This window comes from Lingula anatina, chromosome 1 (assembly GCF_051362555.1).
Source record: "Lingula anatina isolate TDL-2025a chromosome 1, LinAna3.0, whole genome shotgun sequence".
Taxonomy (NCBI): domain Eukaryota; kingdom Metazoa; phylum Brachiopoda; class Lingulata; order Lingulida; family Lingulidae; genus Lingula; species Lingula anatina.
The window spans coordinates 68625876-68644402 of record NC_141767.1 but is presented as its reverse complement, the minus strand read 5'-3'; the positions used below and the strand labels follow the sequence as shown (position 1 = coordinate 68644402).

The following is an 18527-nucleotide window of genomic DNA, read 5'->3' as shown; positions in this document are numbered from 1 at the left end:
ATCAACTTCATTTAATATATTTTTTTTTCTTTCTTGTTTAACGTTTGTATACGTGACAGCTTTGCTGTCTGGTTTTTAATTTCAAGTTTTCATCAAAACGTACAAATTAACCCCACTTCATGTAACTAAGACTTGCATATTTTCATAAAACTTGATGATCCTCTATATTGATATGTTAATAAGTGTTGCAACTTTTTAAGTACCTGTTCAACTGAGATAGTTATAAGTAAATGAAGTCCCTTGACAAAAACTTGATGGTGCTCTTGAAAGTATAGATAAGCATTACATCTCCTGCTTTTAAGTACCTGTTTTACTGGAGTAGAGGTATATGGAATGGTGGTCCCTTGACAAAAGACTTAATTGACTTTTACTATTTGCAGCAGTTTGACAAGAGGCATCAGACATTTTCTAAGAATGAAATACTGCTACTATGCGCCTCCAATTGTTTCCATCCATTTGGTTCATAGAATGCACTTAAAGTAATTTTGGCTGAGTTGATTATCTCTAGGTCTGTGACCACTGGGGCTTGGTTCAAGCTAGAGACTATTGGCCACATTTGAATTTTGTTGTGACTTGGCTTTTTTTTTTACCGTCAGGGGAGCATTTAAGTACTTTATGGTACACTCTTAGTGGAAATTGGAAGAAAAATGTATGTGCCAAAGGAAAACACATCCAAACCATATTGGAAGTAAGTTGAAAAATATCTAAAATAAATGGTCATCTTTCTGTTTTGTATTTTTCATTGATTAATTTTATTTTAAAGCTTTTACGGCAAAGAAGTGTGAAAGTTGAAAACAAATTTTTTTTACAAATATTACATAGTGGGCAACATAAGTGGATCTTTATGACCTTTTTTTGAGTCCACATGTCCTGGCAAGATATTTAATTTGTAGTAAGCTCACTATAGGGGCAAACCTTTGTTTACCCATGTTAAGCCTACTGCCCCCCCCCCCCCCTTTACAGGGAAGACACATCACTTCGTTGAGGTCAACTCTGTTATGAATGCTGCTATTAGGAAAAAATTGATTTTTATGGCCTCTGAAATATGGGGTTTGCTGTTATGAAGGTACACTATTAGGGTTCCCTTATTCAAAAGTTTGCTATTGTGAAAAGGTATACTGATGCAATAAGTGCACTTCATGAACATTTTTAAAAAAATATTATGTAATTGGGTTTAGTACCTTGTATTTTCATGATGATTTTAATTTGACATTTAATATAATGCAGAAAAAGTGCACCCCTGTTTAACATATATTTTTTTGCAGTCTTTCTTTAGGCTTTTTTTAACTCGTATTTCAAAATCATGACTTGTATTTCAGAATACCAAACCTTCATAATAGCTAATCTTCTTAGTAAAAAAAAGGGCACCCATTTAATCTTGTGTCATTGTGGACACTGCCAGTGGAGGAGTCTGTGGACTTTAGTGTTAAGCAGTGCAAATATGTTACAAGTACAATGTAGTGGGATAATGAGACCTCAGTGCTGCTTGATTAATTTAGGCAAGAAATAGTTTAGTTAAAATAACCACATGGTGTTATATAGGAAATTTTAAGGCATTATGGATCTCTTTCTAATCTGGTATTTTGTTGAAATCAGCAAGATTTTATGAGTCCTATTGGCAAGAAGGGGGGGGGGAGCTCAAAATAACCGCTCATTGGACAAAAATAGTCTGCTCTGAATCTTTTGATCTACAAGTTCTATGCCATTTTAGCCTTGGATCAACATAACAGTTTAAGGAGTAAAAAAGCCCATTTTCTAGAAAAGGAACCCTCTCTGAAATTGCTGGCTACAGACTTGTATAACCAGTTAATGAAGGCACAGTTTTCAATAGGGCCTCTGCCTTAATTTAATTTGTATACACATGCACATGTTAGCTTAATGTGACATAGATTTATTCCTTATGTATTGTTCCTTGTCATGGCAGTGGGGATGCCCACTGTGGCTGTACATGTGCTTGTCACTCAGTCTGTAGACCAATTAGTAACACTGAAGTTTATGTCCCACAGTCATGACATAGTTTGTCTCTGACTTACGTGAAGCTGAGCAATGCACCTAACAAGGTATATGTTGTGTCACAACTAATGCATCTTGCCGAAAGAGGACACATTTCAATACTGGGACAGATAACAAGACACTGTTATGAACAACGATCTGTATCTGTCATATTGGTGTCTGTAACAGGTCAGTTTTTCTGAAAAGCAGTGCTCACAACTTCTCATATAGATCCGTTTATTGCAATGATAATGTATCATTGAACATGTCATAGAGGTGTTACAGTACTTCTTATAATTGCTTTCAAGTCATAAGATGAGTATTCCTCCATCTGCTTTATATATATATATATATATATATATATATGGGCAATGTTATACTGGCTCCCTTAGATAGTCTTAATGTGCTCTCATTGCTACCCATCAAGCACAGGATGTCATGCTGCTGATATATCCTTTCCTGATCTAGGTGAATGTAACTTACACTCCACCTTATATGGTGTGCTAAACTGAGTTTAGCTTACCTTTGATATAAATGGGGAAGGTATTAAAGCTGCACCCCACCTATATAACATATAGGGATGTAGCTTGCACTATCGTATAGCAGAGAACTGGTTCAAGATCTTTTTCATTTAAAATGTGTTTCATTGAATTAAATGTCGGTTATGGTTTTGAAAGTAGTAAAACATGCAATCCCCTGGGTCATTGATCTTTGTTGTGATATGCTCGTTTTAGATCTTGGAAGAGGATGCCGTGACTGTGACCATGTTGTTTGTCAATTTTGCCAGGTTTATGTATCTTTTGGGACTGGCTGGTAACAAATCCACTTTAAGCTCCAGTGGTATACCATGCTATTGCCCCGTTTTCTCTCAGTTTCCATGAATTATTTAGTTTTTATGAGATTTGAGTTTCATGTTGCATATCAGATAGTATATTATCAAGTAGAGCCATTTCTATTTTAGTTCCAAAAGTGGCTTGATGTTTTCCTTATGATTTGCTTTATTGTAAGAACACAACCCATTAGGGATTCAGATGATATTTTGAAGCTTTTGCAGCCATTGTTGTCTGTACGATGAATTTCATTCAGCCAAGGACTGTGCATGGGTATTAGGATAGAAATATACAGGACAATTACTGTTATTATCTCAAAGTATTTGCACTAATAGATAATTAATATTAAATCCCCCATAAGCCAGTGCCTCTCTGTTATTATTGTTGTGTACCCATGGCTGGCCTTTTATACCAGAGACAGGGACAGGTGAAAAGTGCATAATTTACATTAGTAGCACCTGCTCAGACAACCACCACTCTGTAGTATCAAGTCTTTGTATGGATTCCCGCACATGCACACAGGCTGCCTGTGATGGTGTTTTTAGTGCTTTTGTTAGGAATTCCCCTATTGGCATTCACACACAGCCAGCACCTGCTGCTGCTTGCAATTCGGCCACTGTATGCTGGTGATATTAGCACTGGACAGGAGAGAAATTGTTATCAGCTTGAATAATGGGACCTTTTTTTTGTGACAGCTGTTTGGGGAGTTAAGTATTTTTGTTACAATTCTCCACCCTTTTGTAGAGATATGTCATTTCATCTTTGAAGTTCTTCAGATGGGAACTTTTAAAACATATAGTACTTTTTTCTATCACTAAATATCCTTTTATTTACTCACATAAAGTTACATTTAATCATATTGTCTTGTTTGTCCAAATGAAGTCTTCCCCTCTGTAGAAAGTTTAAAGATTTATGTTTCTGACAAAAAAAAAAAAAAAAAAAAAAAAAATGACAAGCATAATAAAAATCTTTGTAAAAAGGAGTCTTTTTAAACCTTAAATTTAAGCAGATTCTTGATCATATGTAGTAGCAATTAAGTAAGGTGAAGCATACATAATTTTATCTGTTGGTAAAATATTGAATTGACTTCCCAGAGTGAAGCAGTATACATAGATAATCTATGCTGTAGTTTTCTTTACTCTTTTAACTAACATGACAAATTCGATAAAAAACTAAATCTTCTAGACTTCGGTGAGTTTATCTGTCCATATAATACCAGGTGAACTACTTATTGAACTGTATCTCCTCTTTCTTCATAAAAGAAAAGAAAAATGCCTATCTTCATTTTTGCCTCCTTTTAAAGTAAAATTGATCACTCTTAGTTCACCTGCTTTAAAATTAGGCACATTTAGCATTGCTGGCATCTGTCTGACCCTGAACGGAAGAAATTCTTAGTGGATGCCGTTACATGACTACTACAATTACAGCTGCCAAAGCATAATTGGAAATTGCAGGTCTATATGACATAACTGGTTTAGTAGTAATGTAGGTGTTGTTACCTTTAGTCATTGCAACAACATTTAGTTAGCTTTGATTATCCAGGAAATTTTCTGCACATTAAGACTATTTTTAGGGTGATTTTCATCAAGACTTGGCATATTTTCTGAGAGATTGAATAAAAACCAGATAGGGAGACTTTTGCCAAATAATGATTACCAGTGAGAGGTGATTGAAAAAGCTTTAACATGTGTATTAACTTCTGTGGCAAATTAATTGAGCTGGTAAGATTGTGATCAAACAGTTAGGAGTATACACTAGAAGTAACACCAGACATTAAGCCTTTTAACAAATACTGTGAATATTAAAACTATATGCGATTACCAATAGTACCATTAGCTTATCAAATGTTCTTTCTTAAGAATCATAAACCTGGCTTATGGTCCTTTGTGTTGGAAGCTTATATAGCAAGAATTACGTAATATCAGCAATGTTGAACAACATTACCTGTTTGCTTTCTGCTCACAAATAATACCGTCTGGCTGGAATTGGAAACTATTCACAAGATGAATAGTGAGGAAAACTGTGTGTAGAATTATTTTACTGTAAACAAATCATGGTCACAAACTATACATCATTTAATGTAAAATTATGAAGGGAATATCAAGAGGCCTTACAACCAATTTAGTGTGAACATTTGCCAAGTAAAATGTTTAAGTACATAAAGACAGCAACTCCACATTACTATGATGCTAAGTGAGCAATATGCCACACTTATCAGGCACAGTTCCTTTGTTTTTGTCAGCTAATAAAAGGATAATCATAATCACCAGCAGTTATGGTCAATTAGCGATCAAGTACTAGGTAGGACATGGTGTTACTTCCTTCCTTCATCCAACAGTTTAATAATTGATAAATTGCATGTTGGTTCTGCTGCATATCATCTGACTGCACTTGTGCATGCTGCCATACTAACATTAACTGAAGTAAAGGATAACGGGGGCTCCCTGTGGATAGGTCCCAATAGAGTAACTGTCCATAATGTGATATCACATCTGCATCGGTGGAATTACTTAGGGCAGGTGGGGTCCCTCAGTGTAAGGGTGAATGCAGTCTTTTTTGTGTTAACAGAACTAAAGTGAATAGGTAGACAGAGAAGAAAATGAATGAAACTGATAAGACGCAATAAATTTATTTAATGTTAAGTGCATTTTATGAAAAAATATGTAGCTAGTGGTTACATTTGGATATGTTAGTCTTATGGTAGCATATTTCCTGTTTCCAGAAATAAATAAGCTGATAAAGAAATTGATATACTTCAAACAATTTTTGTCTATTTATCAGCTTTATCTAAAACTTAATTGGGATAAAAGTGAACATTTTCAGCTCCATTAGATCTACCTCACTCTGTGGGGGACTCTCGCTAAGTGCAATCAGCTTAAATGAATGACAAGCCTCTTCTTGTTTCCAGTCTACTTGTTTAGTCATCAGCATTTTTGTATTCTCCTTAACGTCAGGAGGAGGCGTGTCATTCAGTCAAGCTGATTGCAGTCAGCAAGAGTCTCCGCAGAGTTGGGTCGATCCAGGTAGACCTATGCTGTCTATGGGAACTGGGCTTTTCTGCAACCAGTATTTATTGCCACCTAGGGTTGTCCTTGACAAGCAATAAGCCCTCCCCTACACAAAAGAGGAGTTGCCCAACAGATGCAACTGGACGGACAGGATTAAATGTTATATTTACCTAGGACTCAATTTATGTATATATATTGGGGCCTAGTATTTACACACTACTGACAAACTATAAACTGATAAAAAAGATTAATCTTTGTTAAAACTGATGATATGAAAATAAGGCAACTTAAATTAAATGTAAGCAAAATAATGACCATATTTAAAAAGTGAAAAAAAAGGTCAGTATAATAAGGAAATATTATTCATGAAATCTATTAAGTGTTATATTCTAATCTTAAGTAGTTTAGAGATTCCCGTCTTGTGTTACACAAGTGTACAGATGGGTACATATGTTTGTCACATTATAGCATGATTCATGCCTTAATATTCATAACATCTGCCCAGGTGAGTGAAGGAGGTTTCCTTTCCTTTGTTTCTCTATTGCAGAACAGATGTGGATACATTCATTAAAAGTGAAATCTGCTTCTCTTTGTCTGGTGATTAAGCTTTAAACAATACCCTCTTGAGTCCTTTTATTCTGTCATTAAGGAAGGGGTTGTCTAATAAAGGGGGTTAAATCACAAAAAAATTCTCAGTTTGTGCATAATGGATTGAATTATGAGCATTAAGTATAACATTTATTTTTTTCAAATTTTAATTTTTTTTTTTTTTTTTTTGGTTTCAGCATATTATTCATGCAGCAATATATCCAAAAATACAATGAATGCACATCACGTTGACTCAGGTCCACTTTTGCTTTCTTATGTATTTTTAGAGGAAATAAGTGGGATGGGAGGTGGGTTTGGTATTTCAGACATGGATTACGAAATAAATATTTTAGGAAAGACTAGATGAAGCTATTTTTTCATGGTCTTTACTATATGAAGGATCTTGTTAAGTGCTGTTTCCTAGCCTCCGTTTACACCACATTATAGCATTGAGGATTGCCAAATTTTATGTCTCAGTTAAAGGGATAACTCTTCATATTAGATCTATATTTCCTAATAAATACATTGTAAACAACTTATAGAAAGAGGATATAATTCTATTTTACCACAAAAACCGCAATTATAGCAGTAAATCTGAAATCTGTGCTTGCCATTTGACCATGTGACCTCCATAGATGGCTATAGTCTGTATATAACTAACTTTTGAGAAAAAAAAAAAAAAAAAAAAAAACAGGGACTAACTTTGAATGTAGAAATGGATTCATTAACCATTGGTAAGTATGGGAAAATTGCTGTTTACCCCAGGAAAATTCATTTTTTGGCCAAAATGAATAGTTGTTATCCCTTAAAGTGAATGCTGCTCACTGCTTTTTCTCATATTTAATGATGTGAGGAATATTTTCATTAGTCTGTCCCATACCAAAAAAAAAAAAAAAAAAAAAATTAGGGGCCATATTAATAACATCTTTAATAGTACAGTAAGGAATATTTCATAATGATTTATAAGTGTTTTAATAGATATCTTTTATAAGTTGCACAAGACAAAGGTCCTCATATTTTAAGCTGTAAGTACAAGAGAAGAAAAACACTTTGTCATCTTAAAGCATTATCAGAATTCTTTTTTCTCTCTAATTCATTTGAGATGTATTTAAAAGCAGTATCGAAGAATTTCAATCGTCACTTTAGCTCTCAGAATGGGTGTGTCATTGTACTTTTGTAGGTTGTTACTGATCCACAACCCATGAAAATTATGGCAAAAGTATATCATTAGTGCATATATCAAAGTATCTTCTTTCCTTCAAGCCTCGACCATGTCTTAAGTAACTGCACGATACAATGGCTCATTGGAGGGGCTGGTTAAAGTACTGTGTGAGTGCAGTGCAATGTTTCCCTTTGTCCAGCTAGAGACTGTCCAGCTAGAGACTGTCCAGCTTGGTCAGTCATGCCTGTAAAAACCTAGATTTTTGATAACCAGCTCTGGCAGTAAACAATCTTCAGCAAAAAAAATCCAATGGGCCTCAGGTAATCACACTGACTCAAGGACTTTCCCATGATATTTCCTGCTCAAACAGCCTAATGTTGTGCCATTACTAATAAAAAACCCAGATATTTTCCACATTGTGTGCAATATATGACTATACATACTCTCCTTTTCATTTTCTCAAAGTGAAAAAGGAACAAACTATTTTATTGTTCCATCAAAATAAAAATGTAAGTAAAATTGATTTCTTTTGGGTAATTCTCTGTAAACAGTTACTTTTGGTTTAGATAGTGAGTGTTAGTTCAAGTAAATAGCATCCCCAGCTGATAAAATTGATAAGAAATTTTGGAATATGTAAAAATATTGCACGAAAAGAATTTGAATTTTAAAATGTCCTTTAAATATAATCCAACTTGCGTACTTATATCTTTTAATTCTTAAGTCATATTTATTAAGCAGTTATGGCATACTGATTGGGCTTCAAATGACAATTTAAATACTTATATTTAAAATTTTGATTTTGACCTGTGTACAGATTTCTTATCCAGTTCTCTATAGTTTGTGTAAACTTGTTTTGTTTGCTATAATGGCCATATATCCGGTATTTTTAACTGATAGGGCCATTACATTATTTTCCCTCTTAGATATGCAAACATCCTTGGGACATGACACAGACATCTTATTCCCATTCTCAGTACAGACTAAAATAGATATGAAGGCTTGATATTCAGGTTTTCCAATTACGTCATTGAGTAAAAATGTGCCGTTACCTGTTTCAAAATGTGATTTGCTTTGCAAAAACATTTTTAAATCCACATCACATATATCATCGTGACCCTTAAAGGATTAACAAACATGACATAACAGATAGAGCATGGTCATCTTTATAAAGACTGGAGTGTCCTGCAGTGAGGCAGGATATCTATGTTTGGGCATTCATGATTTTGGAATCCTTCTATTGGGCCAATACCCACTTCTGAAAGTGCAACTTCAAGCAGTGGTTTTTACCCCCTTTTGCTTTCACAGCTACTGCATTTCATCTTTGGAGCTGCATGATTTCCCCACTTTTTTTTTAAAGTTAAGCAGTGGCTTGGCCTCTGTGTCTATCAGTTCATCAGCCCAGCAGTTGGTGTGAGTAGATTCGCTTTGATGGATCATTAAGTGAATTGTGCTCTATTTTTTTTCTAGGTTCCGCAAGTGCTGAGTCACCAGTCATGGAGGGCAACAAAAGAGAGGATAGTCTACCACAACAAGTACACAGCCAGATAAGAGATTAACACCACTACCCCTGCTACAATAGTTCTGGCCATGGGCTCTTAACATTGATAATACACTGGGGTGAATGAGCAGACTGGACCCAAAATGGATGAAAAAAATCGCTGTGCCCAATTTTTTTTTTTCAAAGTCTTCGATGGAACACTTATTATTCACTTTTAAAAGCTATTGACACACAAAACAACTGGAAGTTATAAAGGTGCTCTTTGTCATATTTGTCACAAGATATCCAAGAAAAGCATTTTTTTCCAGCAGCCCTTCTAACTATAGCAGTATTTTGTGTATAAATTATATAACTAGACTGGCAAGCAATCGGGCCCATATTAACCTTGCTCTCCTGCATTTATCACCTGAGACTATGAACCATATTACATGGTCTGATCACCTGTGATACCTGTCCACCATAGCCATTTACCTAAAATTCCATCATTCTATCTAAATTATTTGATAATTCTACTGGTAAACCATGGTTTTATGGGTGCACATCCTATCATATATATGATTAATGTCAATTAAAATGGATTCCTGTTACAATCAATATCCCGTGGAAAAGTACTTTTACTTTCAATTGGGCTGTCTACATGACATTTCATGGCTCTAGGATTGCTAGGCCCATGGATTCATCTTTACAGTCAAATTTACTCTAGGAGATGGAAAATTATTCCAGTTACCTATCTTTATGTCTATCTAATTGTCCTAATATCTTAGTTGTGTGATCATACTTTAATTCAAATTTTTAGGCTGTCTTCATTGTGGTCACTTGTCAGAGAATAAAAAAAACTGAAAAGGATGCCAAACCTTATCCTGATTAAAGGGTGTCATGTTCTTGGTCTGTTACTCATTGAGTGTACTGAGATAACTATAATTTTTGGCAATAAAACAATGTCTCATACTTTTATTACATAGTTCTTAATGTCATCTTTATTAACTTTTTTTATTTGAAAAAAATATTCTTTTAATTTCAATTTTGTCAGTGTGGTGACACATGAAAAACTGGAGCCCACCTTAACGGGTATATCTGAGGCTTTTGCTCCTAAAGGAACTGTATGCTTATTTCATCAGCGTTCTAGTTTAATATCAAAGAATAAATAAAGTGTTATCTTTTTCAAAAGTGCTGATCTCATCTTTATTTTTGTTGAGTAATTACTGCGTAGATGTTCCACATAGAAACAAGTACTAGTAAACATCACTGCAGTTCCCAGATCACTCATTTTTTAGACTTTCACCTCCAAATAACACAATTTCATCACATGCAAATATCACATTTCTTAGTACAGCAGGAGTAGATTTTTGTCACACCATCCTGAGCATGACTTTAAGTTTTATATTCGGTTACATAAGACTGCACTGACACTAGAAATGCTCTGAATAGCAAATGGGATTGTTTTGAAATATATGAGGAAAGGGAGATCTCCAGTGATTCTGTTTTATGTGCCTCAAATTTATCATCCTGAGCAAAATAATGCCAGCCCATACAAAGACTGTTATTCCCATATATTATTGTAAGTGACAAGGCTCTTCCTGGGCCTAGCTAAAGAAAGGAAACACTTTCAACTGCCAAGAACGAGTGCCAAGAAAAGAAGTTCCTTAAATAAGATTTTTCCATTGGCTAAACAACAAATTTATTATTGTTACCTTATCAAAATGCTTTTGGACCCCGAATTTAAAAGAAAAAAAATCAAGAAGTGTTCATTGGGTTCTTTAAAGAAGTGCAGAAAAGATTTCATGTTCAACAGCAGTGGATCATATTCAACATTTAAGAGATCTGTGAAATATCTAACCAGACATGCATACATATCTATTAATCTATAGCTTTTCTAAACCAGGAGTCCTTAATCTATTTACAACTGAATTAGATCAAAATATTAGGGGAAAATACATAGGGCAATTATTATCCACCAGCAGTTACCTAGTATGGCAAAGGGATCAAACATCGTTGCTGCTGCATTACACAATACACCAATGGTTTATTACAGTCTTGCCTGGCCTGGGTGAGAGCATGGTAATCTTTGGCAGTGGGAGATAATGGAGAAGATGCCTCTCTGAACACAGACTGTTACCACATGGGAATGTAACAATGCACTGTGCTATAAACTACCACGCCGCTCTGCATATTTGTTATTTTCTCAAATATTCTGCAGTACTACATTATTTATTCATATTAAAACCGTCTAGGTCAGACATCAACACGGGCTTTAATCCAAGGTGGAAATCAGCCCAAGTTAATGAAAGTTGAAATGCCTTTTGCATTCTGTAATTTAACAGGCTAAATGAAAGTGTTCCTTGGATTTGATCAATAATCTGGATAGTAAATACTGCTTGGATTAATCTTGATTTAGAAGCAAGTGCCCAAGAGATAGAGCATCATTTTTTTCCTTCCCCTGCATCTCTTCCAACACAAGTAGTGGCCTATTGCACAGCACCTACCAAAAACACTGCAAGTAGCCATGGGGTAAACAGCACCTTTCTCAGGTAATAAGAACACCATGTACAGCCATACTAAGTTAATTTGGACAAACTAAGAGAGCTGGTCCTGGCCTAGTCTTTTTTTTTCATGGAAGACTTGAGTAAGCTTAGCAAAAGTCGCTGAGATTGCCAAATTTGGAATTGGCCCCATTTCATGTTGTAAATCTAGTAAAAGGAGATCTAGTACTGAAGATGAAATATTTCAGGTGCCTTCCATCCTTTGGCCTACACCTTTATTTGTCAATCCCCAACTAGATGCTCCTCTGATTACTAATAATCCACATGGGATTCAAATCCAACAACAGCTGCAGTTTTAAAGACTTCCATAAACTTCTCAGCAGGAAAAAATGCTATCAAAAATTCATAAGCCACAATTCTGTGTTAAGATTGAAAGGCAAGAGAAGTAGGACAGCTGCGTACTCCCATATATAGGAAGCTACAAGCTTGGTTAATTTATATTCACAGTATAGCTTAGCCTGTTGGAGTAGAATTACCAGACAGATAGTGAAAATACCACAGTGCAACTCATCAGGAGCCCCTGCCACTAATATAACAAAATACCAAAAGCCTCAGCCTTGGTACAGTAAATGATTCTTTTTACAGAAGTGTGTTACACGATAGACATCATATAAACAGGTGAGGTATTTTGAAATACAACTTTTATTAATGCCAGAAAAATAAAACTCTTACAATTCTTTTTTTTATACTTTTTTTCTTACTCTCCACAAATATAATATTAGTTACAGGCTCTTATTAGCTGAGCCTAACAAAATAAAATATCTTTGTATTTAACTTTAAACTCTGCATCTTAATCTTTACTTTGGGTTCCATAGTCACACACCTACATACACAGAATTGTGATAAATAATAATATTAAAATAGAAAATACTAAACTATGGTTGTGCAACAAATTAATTGTTGTCAGTTTTGCTATTCATACAAATAATATGCATTAGAAAGCATAAATAGCATTTTGATCATCACATTCACTTGCCTTTTAAGGCTTCATTGACAATATAGAATAAAATAAAGGTCTATTTTTCATTGACTATAAAATACATTTGTATGGGTAAAATATAAATATTTAAAACCAAACCTCACAATCTGGAAGTCCCGTTCTTAACTGAATGACTTGGCGGATGATTAAATAATTAAGGATGATGAGTAAAGGAAATGCATGAAAAAACAACTTGGCAAAACAATCATACAGACACCATACATAAAGCTCCAACCCAGCTAAACCATATACAAATAATCTTTAAAGTGAAACAAGTATAATAATAAAATTTTTGACATATCTTTAAATCTTTCATATGAAACAAGAGTACTTTGTAAGAATAAAATATTGTAGCTGTCTGTTCTTTAATATTTATCTTAATACTTTAACATTTGTATAAACTCTATTGGTTTTAGTCCATTATCAATTTGCAATAAGTTTAGAATAAGTATTTATACCATAATCTCATATAATGCCTGTAATACACTGAATGCAAGAGTATCCATTATGAAATAATGCGTATAGCCTGAGTAGGAACTTGCTGACAAATGGGGCACCGACGTTTAGTGTCAGGCTTCTCGACAATGAGATTGGCACACTCCATACAAAAGAGATTGTGACCGCAGGGCACCAAAGCTGCGACGACATCACTGTCGGAGCACACAAAACAGCTGCGTCGAGGCAATGCATTTGTATCGACTGGACTAGTGGAAGTCGCACTAGAAATGCTGCTACTTGAGGTAGCGGGGAAGCCATTGGTAGGTAATGGAGCAAAATTTGGCATGGCCGCCAGCCCACCATTGAGAGGATCGCTCCTCATACGTCGCACAGACTGGTGTTGTTCCGGGGAACTGGAATCTGTGAGAGTGGGCGAGAGACGTGGTGTAACAACTCCACTCACACTGCTGCTGCGATGTGGCAAGGATGCGGAGGGCGAAGTTTTGCCAAATAGGGGTGCTGACGGCTCCCCGAGATCAGGCCAAATGGAAGCAGGAAGTGGCACTGGATCAAAAGATGGGGATCCAAACCCTTCATCGTTGTCATAGATATTCGTGAGACCATTGGTGAAACCATTGCAACCAAACCCGTTGAGATTGAATTCGTTCAATTTGGAGGTGGTAGACGTAGTACCATTAATTGGGGGTGGTGGGAAGCTGAAGATACTGCCTTCCTGTTCATTTTGCAGGTTATTGCTGCTGGTATATGAGCTGAATGCAGAATTGGGATGATGCTTATAGAAGGCAGCAAAATCATTCATTTCATGGAAGCCTGAATCAATACCATTTGTGTGAAAGTCGTTCTCATCATTAGTAGGATCCATAGGCACACCACCTGTGCGCATTGCAATGTGGCTTTCTATTTCCTTCTTAGCCTTCTCCACATTTTCTGGTAGCCCTGTAACTTCAAATATGGGTTCTTTGTCACGACTTGGAGTGACGATATATGTGTGGGTTTGCTGTTGGATTCTTTTGATGGTAGCACCTTTGGGGCCAACAACTAACCCAACCACACGATATGGCACTCGCACTTGGATTGTCACTTGACCTGGCGTGGTGGGACTAGGGGGGCCGGGGGGCGTTGGGGTTCCTGTTCCAGTGGTAACATTGCCATTGCTGTTATTACGACGACTGGCACGAATTTGGCTAAAATGCTCACCAGCAGAGAGAATTTCACGTTTGGCAGCCTCTACATCTTCCTTCCTTCCTGTTACAACAAAGACAGGCTCCTCGCCTCGCACCGGAGTTTTAATGTAAGTGTTGGTTTTGGCTCGAAGAGCTTTGATTTTGCACCCTACAAGACGAAATGTAAACAAAGGGTCATTGTATTTTCATTTCAAGCATGACGTGTTCGATCAAAACACTCCCCCTATTTACATATCACACGGCCTCTTATCAACTACGAAACAATAGCTTTGTGTAGCATTAATGTGATAACTTGTCAGATTTAAACGTTAAAGTGAACATAGCTATCACAGAAAACCCACCTTGTCTGCCGACAATTTCTGCAACATGTTCTGAACTAGGGACTGGCACACTTTCGGTAACATTGGCGCTTTTTCTCGACCCTTTGTTTTCGTCGAAAGGCGAGTTCAGACCTCCGTCATTTATCCCTAACATAGAGAGCTCCAGTGCGATCTGTAGTGCTCTTTGGTCTTCGAGACCGCCACCGTTCGTAGATACATCTGTTAACAGACTAGCCGGCATCTCTGGACTACAAATACTACTAAAATCTATAAAAATATAGCCTTTAAGACGTTTATATACATTAGGCCGTGCTGCTACGGCGCGGCTGTTGAACTCTGCCTCTTCCTGCTCAAATACTGGGGCAATATGGTGCGATGATGTCATTTTCCCCAGAATCCTTTGCGCACAAAGACATTTGAGCCAACTCATTGGTCGAGAGAGCAGACGGTGGGCGTGGCTTTGCAGCACTAGGCCATGTGCCATTTGACCCTATTTAGGAAAGTACACCTGGCGGTATATGTTTATGCATTTTTCAACAATCCACTGAGAAATAAGCACCTGAATACCAAAATGGGCGATCGTGCCTGCACCTCACTATCTATCAAGACACTAAATACTAAAAGACATTGGATTAAAAACCATTTTTCATGATTCATCTAAGAGTTCGCAAGTCACCACCCAAAATAGGTTCTTATTCAGTCTACGTGCCCAACAGAGTAAATTGTACTAAACAAGTTTTTCTGCCTCGTCAAGCGACCGGTGAAAGTGAAACAAAGATAGTCTTCAATAACGAAAAAGAAGTATTGTGCAATGAGATGATATCTTAGTTCACATCTGACAATAGATCGAAACTAATCAATTTTGCCTCACAAAGATAAAATTGATCCATTGGCAAACAATGGAATCACTCTTTCCTTTAAAATGCTAATTTCCATAATTCACGAGGTTACTATGCCTTTGTCTCTTTGTTCTCAAAGCTCCTTTTGACCAATCAATTTCGAACCAATCTTTCGTTATTATGCGTATAACTTGATATGCAGTTAGCTCATACATGTAAGAAAGCACACATATATTTTTTAGTACCCTGGTACCTCCACTGTGTCACTTATATGCTGCACTTATTACAATGTTTTAAAATGAAATGTCATAAAATCTTTGTATTGATACAAAAAGAAACTTTTATTCAACTGATTAATATATATATATATATATATATATATATATATATATATATATATATATATATGTAAATATAAAAGTACATCTTTTCGTATTTTTAAGTCGATCAAGCCAAATTTTGATTTGGTATGATAGCACGTGTCTATTTATATGACCCAAAATTAACATGGGGTGAGGGCCCACTAACAAAGAAATATTGGGGCGAGGTTTGCATTAACGTTTCTGTTAGTGGTGAACTAAATTTGACTCCTTTTTTCAATGGAGTTAACCCCCTATGCCTCCTGAACACCGAAACAAAAATACATAGAGAATGATTTCATATTGAAAACCTACTATATATACCATATTTACTGTAAATAAATTCCATTTTACTACTTTATACTGGAGCTTTTCTTCTTTTTCAGCTTCATTTACCTTGTTTATTGTTTTTCTAAATGCATTTAAAAATATTGTGTGGGGTACCTGGTTGGCTGTTATGTTGTTCTAAAAATAATTTTCATGTGCACCTATAGTTTTGTATCTTTTCATTATACTTTTATTGTAATAAATACTATTAATTAAATAGAGTAAGCACTAAAGAAACACAGGAAGTTTTTTATATTAATTTTTTTTTTTTTTTTTAATTTTTGAAAAATTCTCAATACTACAGGCAGTTTGGCATTGAATGGTGGGCGTTTCAAATAGCTTTTGAAAAAATATGGATGGTACTGATATATTTTTTCCTGGTTTATAACAGTGTAGCTTAAAAGTTTGCCATTTAAAAGTTAAGAATACACCATAATGATCATTTTTTACTTGCAATTGAATTTTTATGGTGAAACAAAATAACAGTAGTTTTACAGGATTTAACACAAAGAAATGCACTGAATTAACTTTAACTTTTTAGAAAAGTATAGTGCCACAAACAATTTTTCCTCCAAAACTGGACAGACCTGTGTTTCTGCAGTTGTTAGGTTCATTGGTCCGGTAAAGGGTAGATGGGTAGAAAATAAAAGGACAGAAATTCATAGCTTTTTTTAAAGGTCTCCTGACTTTTTTCGCCTCTCATCAGAATATGCGTTGGTCCACAGGTAAATTTTGAATTATTTTTAAAGCTTTGACCCTATCTGCCAACAAAATGATTGGGAACAGAACCTCTGGAGCAGCTACAAAGCATATGCCAATGCAATCTGCCAGGGAAATCATCCAAACTTTGTACATTTCTGCGTTATTCAGTCAACATGGAACATCAAAATGCAAAGCGTATTATCTGTTAAACATTTGAAATAAATTTGATTAATTTTAATAAAGTTCTAAAAAGATGATTGGGTCTTAGCTTTGTATAGAAAGATATAATTTATGGGAAATTTATCTTGAAAAAATTAAAAACCTTTATTTAGGTACCTAGGCTTATAATTATATTTCAAATCCCTACTATTTTTAAAAATTTTATTTACTGCTCAAACACAAATTTTGCACAATTACCAGCAAAGAAAATAAAAACTTTGCCTGTTACCACTCATTTAGCTCAAGTGACATTAAGAAAATGTCTTGACAGTCTTAAACATAATCTTTCCAGTATTTTGGGATAATGGGTCAATAGATGCAAGTTGGTTAATTCTGGAAATTGTTTAAGCCCTTAAATGTTTCAGGGATGGTTCTGCCTAAAATCCCACAAATTGTCACAATTAACAGAATTTTGTCATGATGTTTTAAATGGACCACACAATCAGCCTAATGGGTCACTGGAGACCATACAGTTTGTTGCTGAACTAATGGAATTTCTTTGTTTAAAACAGATATTTGACTGGTTAATGAGGTTTCGGACTACTAGGCACATTGATAAATTGGTATCTCAGTCCACTGATGACTGCAGTGCAAAAAAGGATAACGCACTCTTCTCAGGATGTCAGGTGTGAAATGGACCTATGTGGAAATAGGTGCCCCCCCTTCTCAACTTCATTTAAAATACCACTTCATACATGTAGCTATATTATATAAACATGAATGTCTTACAAAAATGAATATATTAATTTCTTTGAGCAAACTGGCCAAGCCCAAAATTCTGCTACAATGAATTAACCCCGTCACATTTCTGGTGAATGAATCCAAGAATAATCTTATTGCAACCTTTAATTTTCATCATTTATCAAGAATAGAACCAGAGACAAAAACATGCAAACCTCAAAACCATCATTTTAACTTCAAAGGGGGAATACAACAGAATGACATTTTTTGGCTCTGTAGTTTTGCTTCAAGAATGGTTGTAATCAAAAATCACTTTTTTATTTATTAATGTATGCTGTATATGCATTTTTGCCCACTTCATCCTGTTTACAATTTTTCAGCTTAAAGAAAGCTGCTGTTCATTTCATGTTACTTTTAAATTGGCTACAGTTGATGAGATGCTGCTACTGCATTCTCATGCTATTCATAAAGCCTGAGTAAAAAACCTCTCAGCACATCAATTCCAACTGTTATGAAGCAATTTTTATAGGGCTATTCATTAATAGCAATAGGTAAGGTCATAGAGGCCAGATTACCCATTCATATTACAAAAAGAGCTGCAAGGAATAAAGAGATATCGAAACGCCAAGGCTTTATTATTATCAGCATCTGAAGACATTCATGAGAGAAAAAAAAAAACGCAGCAAGCACTAAGGTCAAGTTGCCAGTGCTGTTTTCCCATCCTATGGAGCATGAAATGAAAGTCTTTTTATTCATCAAACTAACTACACTCTGTCTGAGGCATCTTTATACATAACACTTATCAACATTTCCTACTTGGTTTAAACAATTATCTAAGGT

General features: G+C 35.4%; 1 protein-coding gene and 1 long non-coding RNA gene across 2 annotated transcripts; one reads left to right on the top strand and one right to left on the bottom strand.

The window, feature by feature from the left end:
• Window positions 1–1011: 1011 nt before the first annotated feature.
• LOC147764926 (uncharacterized) lies at window positions 1012–10290 on the top strand. The gene is made up of 2 exons (XR_015332064.1): window positions 1012–2181; window positions 9048–10290. It is a non-coding gene; the product is annotated as an uncharacterized LOC147764926 (long non-coding RNA).
• Window positions 10291–12242: 1952 nt separating this feature from the next.
• On the bottom strand, window positions 12243–14936 carry LOC106151952 (RNA-binding protein MEX3B). The gene is made up of 2 exons (XM_013525399.2): window positions 14582–14936; window positions 12243–14388 (listed from the first exon to the last, which is right to left on the bottom strand). The coding sequence occupies exons 1-2, from the start codon at window positions 14799–14801 to the stop codon at window positions 13103–13105; spliced, it is 1506 nt and encodes a 501-aa protein (XP_013380853.2). The 5' UTR covers window positions 14802–14936; the 3' UTR covers window positions 12243–13102.
• Window positions 14937–18527: the final 3591 nt, after the last annotated feature.